The 18147-nt window shown below is 39.3% G+C and overlaps 1 protein-coding gene across 15 annotated transcripts in view; it reads left to right on the top strand.

Moving 5' to 3' along the window:
- UNC79 (unc-79 homolog, NALCN channel complex subunit) overlaps positions 1-18147 on the top strand; it is a 115228-nt gene that overhangs the window by 79292 nt on the left and 17789 nt on the right. For 14 of the 15 annotated variants that reach the window (XM_054067121.1, XM_054067118.1, XM_054067123.1 and 11 more), the window contains 5 exons: positions 3135-3203; positions 3815-3925; positions 9463-9567; positions 14755-14832; positions 17278-17367. In XM_054067121.1, the coding sequence (XP_053923096.1) occupies positions 3135-3203; positions 3815-3925; positions 9463-9567; positions 14755-14832; positions 17278-17367 (453 nt within the window). The remainder of the gene's footprint in view (positions 1-3134; positions 3204-3814; positions 3926-9462; positions 9568-14754; positions 14833-17277; positions 17368-18147) is intronic. The other variant, XM_054067120.1, reaches the window with a different exon arrangement.

Raw genomic sequence — 18147 nt, forward strand, 5'->3', positions numbered from 1 at the left:
CTGTTTTTAACTGTTAAATCAAAATAAAACTCTCAGGAAGAGCAGCACCACCTAATTAATTTGCTAAAGATACCCAATAGTCAGACAGGCAGGGAGAACTGGGACTACTGGGAATTGAACTTAGGCTGTTTCGCTGACCAGGTTGTAGTTCTGGCTGTAATCAGAATAATTGCAAAAACTGAATCTAGAAGCTTTGGACTCTGATTTTTGGGTGCTTAGAGGACATACAAAGGGTTCTTACCTCCTGGTTCTGTACATTTCCAGATATCTTTTCAGTAAATGTGGTAAAAATTTCTCAAAGTCTTTCCAGTCTTTCCATGGGATTCTGATGCCCTTATTCTAACTTTATTTCCTGTGGCATGAATGAGCCCTGTGGTAATTTCTTCTGTGCAAAACAGTGCTGCTCTGTATGAGTTAAAGATTCCAAAATCTAACTTTGTGACTTATAATGTTGTCTTATAAATTACATGAATTATATTAAATTCCTTGGCACTATTATGCAATAGTCAGATCTTGATGCCTCTTTAGGTTTTCTTAAATTGAGGCACTATACTGCAGAACTTGCAAAGCCAAACAGGCAGTACCATTCCCTTTGTCTACTAGCCACCCTAATATGTTACACCTTGCACTTAACAACTTTTTTGCCTCAGTTTTCACTGACCACCACTCTCCTCACCCCTCCTGGGTCAGTGGACAACAAGATGGGGACCAGGGTGGGCAAAGCCCTTCACACTGTAGGGGAAGGTCAGGTTTGTGGCCACCTGAGGAACCTGAACACATGTAAGTCTATGGGACTTGGTGAGGTGCATACCAGAGTCCTGAGGGAATTGGCCAATATAGTTGCTAAGCCGTTCTCCATGATATTTGAGAAGTCGTGGCAGTCAGGAAAAGTCCCTGGTCACTGGAAGAAGGGTAATGTTGCGCCATTTTTAAAAAGGGTAGAAAAAGATGACCCTGGGAACTACCGACCTGTCAGCATCACCTCTATGCCTGGTGACATCATGGAACAGAACCTCCTAGAAGCTATGCTAAAGCACATGGAGGACAGGAAGGTGATTCCAGACAGCCACCATGGCTTCACCAAGGGCAAGTCCTGCCTGACCAACCTAGTGGCTTTCTATGATGGGGTGACCACATCAGTGGACATGGGAGAAGCAATGGATGCAATCTATCTGAACTCCCATAATGCCTTTGACACAGTCCCCCACAACATCCTTCTCTCTGAATTGGAGAGATATGGATTTGGTGGGTGGATTGTTTGATGGATAAGGAATTGGTTGAATGGTTGCATTCAGAGAGTAGTGGTCAACAGATCAATGTCCAGGTGGAGATCCATGACAAGTGGTGTCCCTCAGGGGTCCATACTGGGACCAGTGCTGTTCAATACTTTCATTGATGATATGGACAGGGAGATCGATTGCACCCTCAGCAGGTTTGCAGATGACACCAATCCTGAGTGGTGCAATTGTCACACCAGAGGGATGGGATGTCACCGAGAGGGACCTGGACAGGCTTGAGAAGTGGGCCTTTTTGAACCTCTGGAGATTCAACAAGGCAAAGTGCAAGGTACTACACCTGGGTCAGGGCAATCTGTGGATTCAATACAGCATGGAGGATCATGTGATTGAGAGCAGCTCTGCAGAGAAGGACTTGGGGGCACTGGTTGATGAGAAGATAGACATGAGTTGGCAATGCATTCTTGCAGCCCAGAAGGCCAACTGTGTCCTGGGCTGAATCAAAAGAAGTGTGGCCAAGCAGGGTGAGGGAAGTGATTCTCCCCCTCTACTTCGCTCTTGTGAGACCTCACCTGGAGTAATGTGTCCAGTTCTGGAATCCTCAGCATAAGAAGGATATGGAACTGTTGGAATGTTTCCAGAGGAGGGCTACAAAGACGATCAGAGAGCTGAGAGAGTTTGGGTTGTTCAGCCTAGAGAAGACAAGGCTCTGAGGAGACCTTATAGTGGCCTTCCAGTTCCTAAAGGGGCCTACAAGAAAGATGGGGAAGGACTTTTTACCAGGGCATGTAGTGATAGGATGAGGGGAAATGGCTTTAAAATGCCGAGGAGGAGATTTAGATTAGACATTAGGAAGAAATTCTTCATGCTGAGAGTGGTGAGGCACTGGCACAGGTTGCCCATGGAAGTTGTGCATGCCCCCTCCCTGGAGGTGTTCAAGGCCAGGTTGGATGAGGCTTGGAGCAGCCTGGTCTGGTGGGAGGTGTCCCTGCCCATGAGTTGGAATTAAGTGATCTTTAAGGTCCCTTCCAACCCAAACCATTCTGTGATTCTATGACCTTGTCTCGCTGAAATAGAAAAGAAGAAATGAATTGAATCTTAGTAGTTCCAACTGCATATCTGCCATTCAGGGAACATTTAGATGGATTGTTTACTCTGTTTTCCCTGTCATTTATGGACTTACTATTAGAAGGAATACAATTGCTTGCTCCTGAACTTTTCATCTCCTATTCCTTCCTCTAGGGTCATAAACAATTCTTTGCTGTTCTAGATGTTTGCAGCAGGGACAAGGCAAGCCAATAGATAGACTCTGAAAAGTCCCATTCAGTGCTGCAACCTTTGTGATCTATGCAAAAGAAAAATCAATTACATCATAGGGAACAACTTTAGAGGGGCTTCTGGAGCTGCATTCTTATGTTATAGGTTATGAGTTACAGCCCTGTCTTAGAGTTTGTTGGAAAATATCATAGCCCAGGGCAACCCCAGAAATATAAGACAAGGTAGATGGTATCGTGCTACCTTGGTTAGCGTACCTCCTGCTAACACACTGGTTTTTTTCATTTCCCTGCCCCAAATCCATTTTTATTACAGTGATGTATTTCTAGAACTTTTTTGTAGTAAAAGAGGTAAAGTTAACTTTTCTAAGCTACCCCTTTAGTGAAATTTTCTCCTTTGAAGGCCCATGCTGTGGTATGTTACCACTGAAGGGGTATAATTGTGTGTTCAGGAATAAGCTAGTAAATAAAGATCGGTCATCAGGGATCATTTTGCAGGCTCACCTATAGCTTGTTCATAGCTGCTACCACTAAAAGCAAGGCATGTGCACAGAGAGATACTAACTGCTTTTCTTTTTTTTTTTTTTCCCCTTTTTTGCTTTCCTGCCTTCAAATGTGTTCACAGTGTTCTTTAGATTCTAGTTTAAGAATCATGATTTGCTTGTTGAAGATACCTACCACTAGTGCTACCAGGGTAAGTTCCAAGAAGACAAAACTGTGGCCTCAGATTTAACCAGCCTGTGGTATTCTGTGAATGTGTTCTTATTCTCTAGCTAGGTATTATATGTAAGCATAAAATTGTGCAGTCCGATACCCTTTGGAGAATGATAAGAGCTTTTGAATCTAGGTTACAGTAGAGTGTGGGTGGGATTACATTCCTGTGTGGGTGTGAATGTATGTCTTCTTAAAGATTTGGTGTTCTCTTTTTCTTTTTTCTTGCTTGCTTTTTTTTTTTTTTAATCAAAAAAAAAAAAAAAGACAGTAATGAACTTCCTTAGAAGTTCTGCAGTACGATTCCACTGAAGTCAGTGAGATTTTCCTGCATGAACACTACAGAATCTCTTATGGCTTGTAAGCACTCTGTCAGAGGTGAAACTATTTTCTAGTTTTTTTGCTTCCAGTGTCTCATACAAGCATGAAGGCAGATACTAGACAGAACAGCCATTTGACCAGAACAGTGGAAATCCCATCAAGACAGTCTCTGAGCTAAAAATAATGCTGTTCCATTCTGGTATTTTGGATTTGAAATGCTTTCTGTTTTGCCGAGCAGCCAGTTATTGATTTCTCTAAATCATGTCATTGCAGAGTCTTCTGGAGCCTTTTTCAAAATTACTAAGCTTTGTAATTCAGAATGCTGTCTTCACTCTGGCCTACCTGGTGGAACTGTGTGGTTTGTGCTACCGAGCCTTCACTAAGGTAATGATAAGACTATGTTTTGCTTTGGGAGAACTGAAAATAGGACAAAGTCCTACTTCCCTCAAGTAGTATGTTTGTAAGTAAAGATGAAATCATTGTCAAGTTCCAGACACATCAACAATTTTACTGTAGTTTTCTGGTCAAGTAATGATCGTGATTGAGTACCTTTTACTAATACTGAGTTTCACATTCCCAATATAGACACAGATGAAGGGAACCTGAGGAAAACATTGCTCAGAAAAGTATTTTGGTGTGGTTTCATGACTTAGAAATCTTTTTCTCTTGTAGAGATGATATCTGGTATTCATGTATGACTTGAAGTTGATTATATCTTTTTCCTAATGCACAAGTTTAGCCACATACCTTGTGTAATATAAACATAGATGTTCCAAATACTGCCTTTTAAGAGCACAGCTGTGAGGGGAGGCAACGGACAGCTAAGTGAGGTGGAAGATTCCAAGTTAGAAGCTTCCCAGCTTAGATCCTGTTACATTCTGTATTTGGTATCTCGCTGTGTGTGTGGCTGTAAGCTGTGTAGAAGAGCAAACTGTTTACACCTTAAAAATTTTTTAAGATTCCTTGATGAAATCTATAGTGTACAAATAACTCTCAGTTATTACTTAAGTTTGGTTTTGTATCTATTGGTGAGAAGCTGAATAACAACAAAATCCACAAAACCCAATCAGAACCCTTTACTAAAGACCAGTATGCTCCATTATGTAGATTGTTAAGGTACTGAGCAAAAATGTTGCTTCAGCCACTAAGTGCACAGTTTTCTATTCTCAATACGTTTGTCAAAACAAAAAATAATCCTCGGGAAATGTTCTCTCATAAGTAGCTACTTGTTTTTCTGTAGTGGTAGTGTACAACTGGAACATGTGTTGTGTCAGTCTTGATAAGACTTAAAATATCATTGGACAAACAGTGAAGAAAAAATGAAAAGTAATGACACTTCCACAGAAAACCTGCACTGCAAGAAAACAAGAAAAACTATTACCAGATGTAATGGTTTGAAGCATTAAGTAGAAACTAACAGTATGTTTAATTGCAGCAAGTAAATACTGTCTTTTTGTCTCATTTGAAAGAGATAAAATTGTGAAAGAAAAAAAGTCCTGAATACAGCAGACACTGTATAGCTTTTGGAAATATAATTAGAGTCCGATCTATAATTGAAGCTTTAGGCAATGCAAAGTGAGAAAAAAATTCACTTAAAGTCTGGCAGTGGGATTTTTTCATTGAAACAAACAAACAAACAAAAGCCTATTTAAAAATGAAGCAAAGACATTCCTCTTGCCTTTGGGGTCTGATAAGACTATTTCATGTATGTGTGCTATAGCAGTTGTGAAATACAGGAAGTGTTTCACTCCTCTCATGCTCTGCAGTCCTGCTTATTTCAAGAAAATTTTATTACAACCAGGGTATTAAAAACCCTTATGCTTTTCTTGCGTGCTTCCTGGTTTGATGTTCTATTAATATATTGAGTACTTATTTGCACACAGGAAGCTTAGATTATAGTGCTTAGTAAAATCTCCTTGATTTAGTTTAATGCAACCCGGTGACCCAGAAATGGAATCATTAGTGAATGGTCTCCTGCAGTTTATAGCCACAAAATGCTTAATTTAGTGGAACTCCACACTACTTTATCTTTGTTATTTCTGAAAGTTTACCATGGCTCTGCATTAGAAATACCAAATTAATGACTTCTGTTAGAGAAAAAGCAAATCAGCTGTAATGCCTGTGTTTCTCTGCAGTGCAAATAATTTTAACCAAGTAAGACTGTTATTTGTGATACAATACCACATAGAATTGAATTCCAGAAGGAATGTAGTTTGTGAACATTGAAACTATTCAGATTTCAGGTAGAATAATTACTTTTTTTACAATTCTGAATGTGCCACCTGGAACCAAACAACACGTAAGCTCTAGAGGATTCTTGTCTTTTTGAAGACCAAGCTACTCTGAAATGCACTTTCTAGAGGTCATTGCTGTGCAACTACTCCACATCTTTTTTTATCTCCAACATTTTCCTAGTACCCTGTGGCAGGAATGTCTCTGTTTCTTATGTCTTGGAGCCTGAAGACTCACGTCAATCTGATATTTCCTTGTCTGAGTTTCTGTTCCAGGTCAGCAGTTTGATTTTTTTCAGTGCCTTTGGAACTCTCAGTTGAGAGTAGCATCTTTTCTGTGGATTGTAATCTTCTTATCTTCAGTTTTCCTTTCAAGTATCTTAAGGTCCTAAATGGACGCTCTTTGGCTTTCTTATCTTTTACAGCTGCAGAAGCTTGCACCTAAGCTTAGCCTTTTGTTATCATTCTGTTGACCCTTATTAAGTAAATGCAGAATGCCACTGAATTGGACATGACATGATTTTGCTATTGAATTTTTTGAAGAATATTGAGGTGGCCAATCTTCAGTATTTGTAATTACTGTGGTAGTAACAGAGATAAAATAAAGAATTCTGCTTTATACTGAAGGATAGCATACCAGTCCATTAAAGAACCCAACTTACTATTCTTATTACAAAGTTTGGGCACTGAGATACTCCTAGAAAAAAACTGCAGTAGTTTCATGTTCTACACATACACCTCTAGCAAGTCACAATTTGAAGGCTTCGAGGCATTTTTTTTTATAGGGCTGCATAGACATTTGAAAGGGTTAATTTGGCTGAGAAGTAGTTGGTACCAAGTTTACAGGTGACTCCCCTGGTCATTATTCTCATGGAACTAATACCCATTCACAGCTCTGTGGCTGAATATAAAGGTCTTATTTATCACCAGCAGGGTGATAGGAACAAGCAGACTTTGATAGGGGAGGGAACTCTGGGCTAGTGACTTCAGTATCTTCACTCCTGATTTAGTGCAGAAACCAAGAAGTCGGATGTCAAAAACCATTTTGCTTGATTTTTCTTCACCTCTCTGCACTGCATGACTGCATGTGCTTAGCAAACATTTGGAGTTAAAACTGTTAGATAGGAGGCTTCTTTGAGAAAGAGGTAGCTCACTGTTGTGTTATCCTTAGAACCAAGGAAAGCTGGGATTCATGAAGCCTGTGTTTCCTTCCCAGTGTTCTGACAAAGCAATTTATTGTGGCCCAATTATATGCTATGTAGCATAGGTGTTAGTCTGTAAAATAGCTGATTGCTTTTGAAAGAATTTTATTTCTCTTCTTTTCCAGTATACGCAGGCTACTGTACCGGGTTGCTGTAAGCTTTGTTTGTCAGTATGCTACAAAGACACAGCATTACAGGACTGCAGAATTGTTTAGGTTGGAAAAGACCTTTAAGATCACTAAGTTGACCCATAAACCTAACATTGCCAGTTCACCATTAAACCACGTCCTTGAACACCACAGTGTGGTGACATCAGCTTTCTGAGGAGGAACGGTGGTGACTGGCTTCTTGATCTGCTGCAACCAAAGCTCACTCTCACTTCCAGCTATTTATCCCCTCCAACTCCTTTTTTAGCTGCGCTTGTTACTGTGTGCACCTGGAGGTAGCCTTCAAACTGAGCCTCACTAACTAAACCTCACAACACTGCTCTGAGGAAGAGGCAAATGTTATTACCCCGTTTTACAGATGTGACAGAGGAACTGAGGCCCTGATGTGTAACAGGCTCATCTCTTGCACATCCTTGCTGTCTCAGCTCTACAACTCTGTTCTTAGGCTTCTGTATCCTAATCTCCACTGGCAGATTTCCCTGTGTTTTAAAATGTTTCTGTTGTAGCAGCCATAGCCAAGAGAGTTTTAATTGTGTACATGGAAAAGTACTGCAAGTCTAATGAATGAAAATAGATGTCCAAGTTGCCTTAGTGCAGGCACTCTTTTTTTAAGGGGAATGACAACAGGAAAAGAGTATGGTAAAACACAGAATAGAATCATAGAATCACCAGGTTGGAAAGGGCCTACCGGATCATTGAGTCCAACCATTCCTAACACTCCCTAACCCATGCCCCTAAGCACTTCATCCACCCATTCCTTAAACACCTCCAGGGAAGGTGACTCAATCACCTCCCTGGGCAGCCTGTTCCAGTGCCCGATGATTCCGTGAAAAATTTTTTTCTGATATCCAGCCTGAACCTCCCCTGGCGAAGCTTCAGTCTATTCCCCCTTGTCCTGTCCTCTGTCACCTAGGAGAAAAGGCCAGCTCCCTCCTCTCCACAACCTCCTTTCAGGTAGATGTAGAGAGTAATAAGGTCTCCCCTCAGCCTCCTCTTCTCTAGGCTAAACAACCCCAGCTGTATCAGCCGCTCCTCATAAGACTTGTTCTCCAGCCCCCTCACCAGCTTCATTGCTCTTCTCTGGACACGCTCCAGAGACTCAACATCCTTCTTGTGGTGAGGGGCCCAGAACTGAACACTGTACTCAAGGTGCGGTCTCACCAATGCTGAGTACAGAGGGAGAATAACCTCCCTGGACCTGCTCTTCACACCGTTTCTGATCTAAGCCAAGATGCCATTGGCCTTCTTGGCCACCTGGGCACACTGCTGGCTCATGTTCAGTCAGCTGTCAACCAGCACCCCCAGGTCCTTCTCTTCTGTGCGGCTTTCTAGCCACTCCTCCCCTAGTCTGTAGCACTGCATGGGGTTGTTGTGCCCCAAGTGCAGCACCTGGCATTTGGCCTTATTAAACCTCATGCCATTGGCCTCAGCCCAGCAGTCCAGCCTGTTCAGATCCCTTTGCAGAGCCTCCCTACCCTCCAGCAGATCCACACTTCCGCCCAGCTTAGTGTCATCTGCAAACTTGCTGAGGGTGCACTCAATGCCTTCATCCAGGTCACTGATAAAGACATTGAACAGGGCTGGACCCAGTACTGAACCCTGAGGAACTCCACTTGTAACTGGCCTCCAGCTGGAGTTAACTCCATTGACCACCACTCTCTAGGCCCGGCCATCCAACCAGTTTTCAACCCAGGAGAGTGTGCGCCTGTCTGGTCCAGAGGCAGACAGTTTCTGAAGCAGAATGCTGTGAGAAACTGTGTCAAAGGCTTTACCGAAGTCCAAGAGGACTACATCCACAGCCTTTCCCTCATGCAGTAGTTGAGTCACTTTGTCATAGAAGGTGATCAGGTTAGTTTGGCAAGATCTGCCTTTCGTAAACCCATGTTGACTGGGCCTGATGACCATTTTCTGTCAGGTTTAATGAAGGAATAATGCTAAATCCTATTGCTAGTTTTGTTCTCCTCTATCAATCCTTACTGCTTTTCCCTTTATATGGAACTACTTAGTGAAAGCCACTCTGCATGTCTGGTCTTTATAAATGTTTTATAAAATCTATCTCTATTTCACATGTGAAATACTAGAATCTTGGGTATAGTGCCTGATAGAACATCAGAGGAGAGTCACCCTCGTTGACGTCCATTCAGTCAAGCCTGTAGAATTATATAAGTGGTGAATGGTGTCTGCTCTTTTGTAAAACAGGAAAACCAGTACCCTTTTTTAACTTTTTTATTCTCAAGCTTAGATAAAATGTGTCTTTATGGTTTACTAGTGGTTGTCAGTGAATACCAAGACATTCGTAATTCTGTGTTTTTCTGTTGTAGGAAAGGGACAAATTCTACTTGACACGCAGCGTCATATTGGAGTTACTGCAGGCACTCAAGTTAAAGTCACCCTTACCAGACATGAATCTGCTGCTGTTGGTGCAGGTACAGGAGATTCTCATGTAATTCTCATACTGATCCTGTCTTGGAACAAATTTGGGGTGAGGAGCTAGTCCAGCACAGTTGCAGAAAGTACCAGAACTGTCAGAGGAAACAAGAATTTTTAAAATCAAAATCCAGTTATGCTTGTAACCGTGGGTACATATGTTTAGAATCCCACACTAAAATTTAAGAAACTAAATAGGGAATCCATATTTCCCAGGATGATAATGACTTGTGCATCATTGTTGATGTACTGAGGATCATAGTATATATCTTGAGTTGGAAGGGACCCATAAGTATCGAGTCCACTGCACTACATTCCATGTCTCAGTGGGGCAGCTGCCCCAGCTGCTGCTTTGTCTTCAAGTTGTAGCCCTAAAGTTTGCGTGGGAAGGGTTGCTAGTAGTTGATCATGAGCTAGAACTCAGTTTCTGTCTCCTCAAGCAGGCAGTAAGCTGTCTCCAGTCCCTGAAGGCTGTTCTCTTTTAACATGGAATTTTCCAGCAAAGAATACGCAGGCAATATTTCTATTCCTTTCATTCTGTGGATTGCTGAGGTAGAAGTTAAGCTTGCTTTTTCATAGAAATGTGTGAGGAAATGAGATGCAAACTTGTGAAAAATCTTCCTGCCTCCAAAATGCCACTTGTGGTACTGTTTGGCACCACAAGCCTGTCTTGCAAAAAAAAAAATTACTGAAGTTCGTAAATTTTAATCACAGGTAGCAGGCTCTCATTGTTTAACATGAGCTGACTATTATATTCATTTAGTAACTTTAAATGGTAGGGGATCAGTATAACAGTACTCCATAAGGTTCAAGCAAAATGATTGTTATGTAGATCATTCATAATGCTCCCAGCATAACAGCTCCATTCACTCTTTCCCCTCCCGTTACGGGATCAGAGCTTCATATAGCTTACTATGGACCCATTTTCTTTTGAGTACTCGTTTGTTACTCATAGTAAATAGGTGGTTGCCAGTTAACAGAGAAATAATACTGACAAGTGAAATTATATAGCAGTTAGGGTAAATCTGAAAATGATTATTATGCCATCAGTGTTAGGGGAAGAGATTGAGGTGGGGAAGAATAACATTTGGGTTTTTTTCTTTTGATGCTAAAGGATTATTTTTTAAAATCCATTTTACTTTAGAAAGCAGAAATTTGTTCCCTTTTGTTGGGGCTTTTTGTTTGAGTTTGTTTCTTGGTCCCAGTCAAGACGATCAAATAACTTAACAAGCACTGACTTTTTTCTGTCTTAAGGGTGCAGTGATGAAGCTTGATACCATGTGCACGGTGTTTGTTGACTTCAACTAACTTTTCCTATGTTACAGAATAAAGCTATTTTTCTGCATTGCTCCATTGTATAGCTCAGTCCTATCGCTACCCCTAAGTATGGTTGTCCCACAGTCTAGTCAATCCTGAATTCCTCATTTGAGAATGCAAACATGCCACATCAGGTTCAGCAGTGAGATTTAAATGGTAAACACTTGTCCTTCACATTGAGTCAATGGCCTAATAAATGCAGTAAGCAAAACTCTCTCTTACATTATCTTTACCTTGTAAATATAGAATGATAATTGCCTGGATTTTCTTCCTAGCACTGTTCCCATATGTTGTATTTACTTTGGGATGTATTCATACCTTACACAAATGCACCTAATGTGGATATAAATGTCTTTTATCATGTCTCTCTTTCAGAGGCTGATGAAGTGATTCATATTTCCTGCTATGCAAAGCAGCCAGCTTCTGTTTTTATGCAGTCAGTGGTAAAGAATAGGGGTTGTATTCAGACCATCTGCCATAGATGCCTACTGGAAGCATGATGACTACTTCTCCCATTGACTGTGCAAATTGGCAGCCGTCAGTAGTATGTGGTCTGAATCATTCAACAGCCTCTTGAATTTAAATACCGTAGTAGCTGCTAAGCCCATCTTAAACACTGTTGTAATTTAAGAAATCTACTAGTAAAAACACATATGTATCTGATTGTTTTAATTTTCTTTGCTGTCATTTATAGAACAAAGGGATTACTTCACCTCTTTACCATACAAAGCCACTACAGGATTAATTTGAATTTAACAGTTTTGAATCTATAAAGCTGTAGCAGGGTTAACACAGCACCAAACAGAAATGATTTTGATTTCCAAGGCAGTCATGTCCCCATGGACATTTTAGCCTGTATGCAAGATTCTATACAGACGGTTCACACAGAATACAGAGATTCTGTCAAAATGTTCAAGATCACCAGGGGGCTCAGAGCACTTTGATTTAATGATAGATCAGTTGTGGGCTGCCTAACAACAGAGTTCCTAGGAATGAACATTTGACACCCACGTTTATCCAGATTACATGGTGCCATCAGTGTCACTGGTGATACCAGTGCTAAGATGAGGGTTAGCTTTATCCCACTTTACAAAGAATAAGGATTTTAACCAAATCACCTCAGTCATTGCATAGATTGTCCTGATGATAACAGGTACAGAAAGCCTGTCTCCCTGATTTGTCCTAGCAGATGAAAACCTTCATGAACATTCTGCTGTTCCATGGGTTTCCATAGGAACTGTTTCTTCACCCAGCATTTTGTTTCATAGCACTTTTCTCCCACTCACATTTCACCAGCACACATCTTTAGGATTTCCAGTGACTTCAGATTATATTAGTAACTCATTAAGATTTACTTGTTCAGTCAGGCTCTAAGGTTCGTTGAACCTGGTCTGTTTTGTTTAGGTGATTCCTATTCTGGGCTGGACCTTCAGCTACTGTAAATCAGTGTATATCCAGTGGTTCCAGTTTGTTTCTGTGAAGGTCTAGTCTACTAATAACCAAATGGAAGTATTTAAAGTTAGATATAATATTTTTATAAGAACATATGTCTTAAGAACTCTGATTATGAATGGAGGTATAAAATAGATTATGGTATATAGATAATTCACTACCGTCAGCAGACATTCCCATTGAGACGTTATTCTGCAGATGTATTCCTATTTCTGATCATTTTGCAGTGTGGGGGTATTTTCTTTCCTTTTTATTTTAGATGTGGCTGGCATTAAATCTCTTGCAGTGACGTTTTGATGTCTCATAGTATTTGTAGAGGAGACAACGTAAGTGACAGTGAATAGGACTTGAAATGTAAGAAAGTTTTCATTTTGAGTTTGGTTTCCCCACCCTCTTTTGACCACATTGCAGCTTTGGGAAGGATCCTTGGAACTGGCAGTCTGATGATGAGACAGATAGGTGAAACAAGGCATAGTTGTTTAGAAATGGAGTGGAATTTCTCAGCTGTTTTTCACATATAAATTAATATCTGTTATTTAACCCAAACTCCTCTGTGCAAAATATGTAAAAAGCTTACATGAGGCCAGTAGAGATTGCTTTGGCTGCTGTTTATTAATATTGCTCTTAAAAGAAAATGTTTTCTGAAGTAAATGACATTTGTCTTTGGCAAGGGTTCTTTGTTGACTTAAATGGTGAGTGCTGTACACGTCTGTAGCCGTGCATTGAACTCACTGTTGGATGCTAAGTATACTCAGAGAGATTCTTCATGGAATTATGGTCGTTTTTTGCAGCTGATGTAGTACAAGGGAACCCTAATCTACACCCAAGTGGTTGACTGCGAAATCCTTCACGCAGGACAACATATGTTGGCCAGCAGACCTAGCATCAGCATTGCTCTTTCTGAGATGGAGTGAATTAGGAAAAAAATCTGTACTCTATTTGCATAAGTTCATTAATGGTCCTTCTTTTAAAAGAGGAATGGAGAATGATGGTTGCTGTTTGAATTAAGACTCAACTGTTGTTACCGAGTTGATACAGTCCATAACCCTAAGGCTTTCTTTTGCTTCCCATGTAATGATTAGAGCTGCAGTACAAAAGAGCGTAACTGAAGTATGAGTTAGATTCTTATTTTATTTCCATTTGGCTTATTCTGATATAAAATAAATTCTAACCAGAAGGAAAGTCAGCTGGAGTCAGGCCTATGTCTGAGGATACCCAATTAGATTATTCATCTAAATTCAGGTATGTCTTTCTGATATTTATCCCGAAGAACAGACTCTTGGTCAAGGCATAGGTTGAGTAGTTTCCAAGTCTTGGTAGGCAGTCCGAGTACAGATTAAATTTGTCATTGAAAGGTAAAGCTCATGGAAGTGTAAGAGTAAATTTTAGATCTGTTAAGGATATCTGGTAGTATTTTCAAGAGCGGTCAGTCATTGAGAATCTTGCTAACACGCATGCATCAGACAATTGTAAAATATATTGTGTAGTCAATAGCTGACTCTGTCTGTGAAGGTACCACAGTATTTCTTTTCAAGAAAGAAAATCGAGGCTTAGACCTTAGTTTGACAATTCTTTTCTGTCTGATCTTTCTTAGAACATTACATTACATTGCTATAGACAGAAATTGCTCAAATGCAAATGCAGTAGGACAGTAAGTTTTAGGAAAAAGCAAATCATCTGCAGGGTGCCAAATGCATTATTGAAGCTTATAATGATTAAATAACAGTATTAGGTCTAATGCATGAATGATGTGGACATTAGAGAGTTTGGGTCAAGGGATCTGGAAATAAAAAGAAGGAAAAAAAAAAGAAAGGAGTGAAAATAAAAGCATAAGAAAATCAGTTAGAGATATTCTATGATGTCAGAGTGATACTGACCTTCTCTCAGAAACAGCTTGTATTTCTGTAGTGTTGTGGCCTGTATTATGCAGAAGATAGGCCATGCCATTCCATACCATACCAGTATGCCCTCAATTTCAAAATTGTTCATATAATTCATCATTGTAGTATTCAAGTGTAAGTGTTGTAATGTCACAGTGAAGAACGTGGCATGCTGCCTTATTATTCTCTGTTATGATTTACTCTGTAATGAAACAGGAACATTTGATATATGCAAGGAATAGATATATATTGCCACTCATGAAGTCTGATTTATTATATAATATTCTTTAAATTGCTCCACAGCATGTATGTGTTAATTAAGCACATTAAAGTCAGATTTTATTTTTTCATTAAAATGAGCTCATTTATAATGGTGAGTTAACTAGGTTGTTTATAAAGAAAGTGTGTTCATAAGGCAAATTACCATGAATAAAAGCAAGATGAGATCTGAATGGATTTTAATAGTCATGAATAACTTATTAGTGTCTTCAGGTTACTCCAAAAATAAGAAATAACATGTCTTTAATTTCTTCTTAGTTTGTTTGTGCAGATGCTGGAACAAAACTAGCTGAGTCAACAATTCTGCATAAACAGATGATTGCCTCTATGCCTGGAGTAAGTACTGAATCTGACCCTATATTTTAGTTTTGGCTTGTAAAAATCTATATCTTATTCAGCTCATTTTACTTCATTTGAACATTCTTTCCTTTTCATTTCACTTCTGGATGGCAAAGGGGTGTTGCAGGCAGAGGCTGAGATGCTTCTTCCTTTTTAAAAATGTTGGAATACTGAACTTGATATTGCTTCCCTTAATCTCACTGATACTCTTGAGTCAGGTGACTGACTTTAGCTGGAACCTGCGCTCAAGAAGTGAGCATGTGGGGAAGGACCATTTGAATGGCTCAAAAAATGGCAGCAGGGAGGAAAGCTACAAGCTACTGCCTCCATTCTGACAAAAGGTTATCTGAAGAAAGGAGTTAATGGTATTTTTCTGGTAATATGTAACTTATCAATATCTTGCTGATGAGTGTGGCTAAATTAGAAGTACCCATAAGCGCCTAGGTGCTGAATATGCATCTGGTGAACATGCAAAGAATTAGCACGACTGGAGGTCTTGAGTCATTCTGTATGTGTGTCACTGAGCACCCAGTAAACCTGGATGAGGATTAGCTCAGGTCTACTTTGCAAGCTGAAGAAAGCTTGTTTCCCTGTATAAATGCCTCTGCCAGGTTTAGTGTGTGAGATTTTTTTAATGCAAATCTTTAAAATGCCTTTCCTCCCAACAGAATATTTTAATTTATACTTGGTTGAAATAGGTAGACTGATGTTGGTGTTACAAGGTGTGATAGGAAAAGTATCATTTCAGAAGAAATCTTAGGGAATGTGGTTTCTTGCTGCTGAAATGAAACAGAATAGGTGGTTGGGGAGAAGTCTTTTGCAATAGCATTATTCAGAGGTCTGAGTTTATTATCTTTTATAATTCTATTATTCAATATTTTAGAACTTATGTGAAATCCTTTGTCCACATAAACTGGATAGAAGATATGCTGACAGGGCTGACAGTGACCTTATTTTACTGTTTGTTATTCTGTCAAGGGAACTGACAGGCATAGCATTTAAAAAGCCAGAAGGTGATAAGTTCAGCGTCATGTAGACTGATACTAACAAAATAAATGAGAAATTCCCAGGTCAGTTGGTTAAAAATAGAATGATAACAGTTTTTCAAGTTTCAGCCACCAAAACTCAATTATGGCTTAATAATTTTGTGGTCAGAACTAAATCTCGTTAATTTGTATACTCAGATATGGTAATCAGCTTCTGTGCTTCACAGTGTAGGTAGTTAAATAGAGGTCAAAGAAGAGTAGCTTTCCCTGTAAACTCTACTGTTATGTTTTACCCTGAGCTTGTGACTTCGGGTGCAGTAATTCTTGGCAACTTCAAAAAAGGTACCTAATTTGATAATTTCATCATACAGACTCTAAAGTTAAGCATTGCTTTTACTTTGCCCCTAAGAATTCAGTTCCCCTTGAATTGAACTAGCCGTACCTTCACCTCAGACTACTAATATGTGAACAGTTTACCTGATACCTAGTGGGTCAGTCATATCACCTTCTGAAAGCTTCTCTCTGGGGTTCTCTGGTCTGTTTGAAGCCTTTATTTAATCTGACACCTTTGTTCTCTTGACTACTTTGCACACCTTGGGCACGTCTTGTACTAGCCAAAGGCCAGATCCGCATTTGTCAGTGTGTTCTAGGAAAAGGATTATGAAACTACCGTGAGAATACAACAAGCACCACATTGAGTCCTTTCGTTTTCCTTTTGGGGTTGCTCTGGCAGAGAGCTTACATATGGTCAAACTGGAACAGTTAATGAAGGATTTAATTTATCCCTTATAGTCCTTGCCTCCCCTTTTGAAAACTGTAAATAAGTGTCCTTAGAATGCTGCATTTTCAATTATTTTCCTTCAGGAATATTTCAGAAACATCTATTAGTTTAAAAAAAAAGTTAAAAAAAAGTAACAGTTAAATTTCAGTGACAGTTAAATTTTCATCTTAGGGATATTTACACATAAAATAACTGAAGCCAGTCATTTAAACTGTTTCGTCATCATGATTAATGTGAACATAATGGTATCTGTGCCTGTAACTGAATTTTGTTTTCTGGGATTGTAACTATTTGGTTCCACTTGCAAAAATGCTCATCTGCTTGGAGAACTAGGTTGTTAAGCTCTCATCAACTTTTTAAGACATTGATTCTGAACCGCTGTAAATTTCAGGATGGTGTGACATAGATATTCTTGAATGTTTCATCAGTTAATCTTTTTTTGCAGTCACAGATAAGAGTATTTTATGATGTAGGAACACACTACAGTGATTGGGGTATCTTCAGATAAGAGGGAATGTTACAGTGAGAAGAAAAACATCAAAGAATACCTCCTAATTAAAGCAATATAACTAAAAAGTGAAATAAAGAATTTGAGACAGACAAATTGTGTTCTGATGGGCAGGAAACAAAGGCAAAAACACACGGGTACTTAAACTTATTTCTTTTATGTTCTAGTGTGGAACAGCAGCAATGGAATGCATGAGGCAATATGTTGGGGAAGTGCTGGATTTCATTGCGGATATGCATACATTAACTAAATTAAAGGTTGGTTCTGGGCATATATTGATCTCACGTTTATGTACTTTTTTGACAAGAGAATGTTTTCTGTAATGAACCTGCCTGGGAAAAATGATTGGAAGTCTTTGAGAATGACCAACAGATTTTATTTTTTTTTTCTTGTTTTTTTGAAAAACATATTACTGTTATGGATTAGACACTTCTAGGGTATCAGTGAAAAATAGCTTATGCAGTGTGGAAATGGAGACTGATTCAAAATGTAGCAAGCACATGATAAATAGATAGGCTTGATCTTTCTGAAATATTGATGATAAGTTAATGTCATACCAAAATCAGTGTGAGAAGTAGACGTGTTTAATATAAGCCATGGAAACATAAAACTCCTTGCTTATACAAGTGATTACTCTCTTCTGGAGCAATCCTATGTCTCTTATGTGCACAAACAGACCCTTAAGTTAAATGGAAGTTCAGAGGTTATTAAAATGCAGTAATTGACCTAAAAAAAAAGCGTGGGGGAGGGTCTTTTTTCTTATGGATGCTGTTGTTTACATTGTCAGGTTATATTATGTTGAGGTGGGGAAAATTAACTAGTTCTTGCCTCTGTAGTCCAAACTGCTCTTTGGTTTCTCTCCATTAGTTTGATGCCTAATTGTAAAAGGAGTCATAGGAAAATACTTCTGTCAACTCTAAATATTTTATTTAGGAATTAATTTCATGAAAACATCCTAGTAATAACTAGCTGGTCAAAATCTGGAATTTCTGTTTTGTGGAGGAAGCCAGTGTCTATTAAATTTCCTACAAAATGAA

This window comes from Cuculus canorus, chromosome 5, assembly GCF_017976375.1.
Source record: "Cuculus canorus isolate bCucCan1 chromosome 5, bCucCan1.pri, whole genome shotgun sequence".
Lineage (NCBI taxonomy): Eukaryota > Metazoa > Chordata > Aves > Cuculiformes > Cuculidae > Cuculus > Cuculus canorus.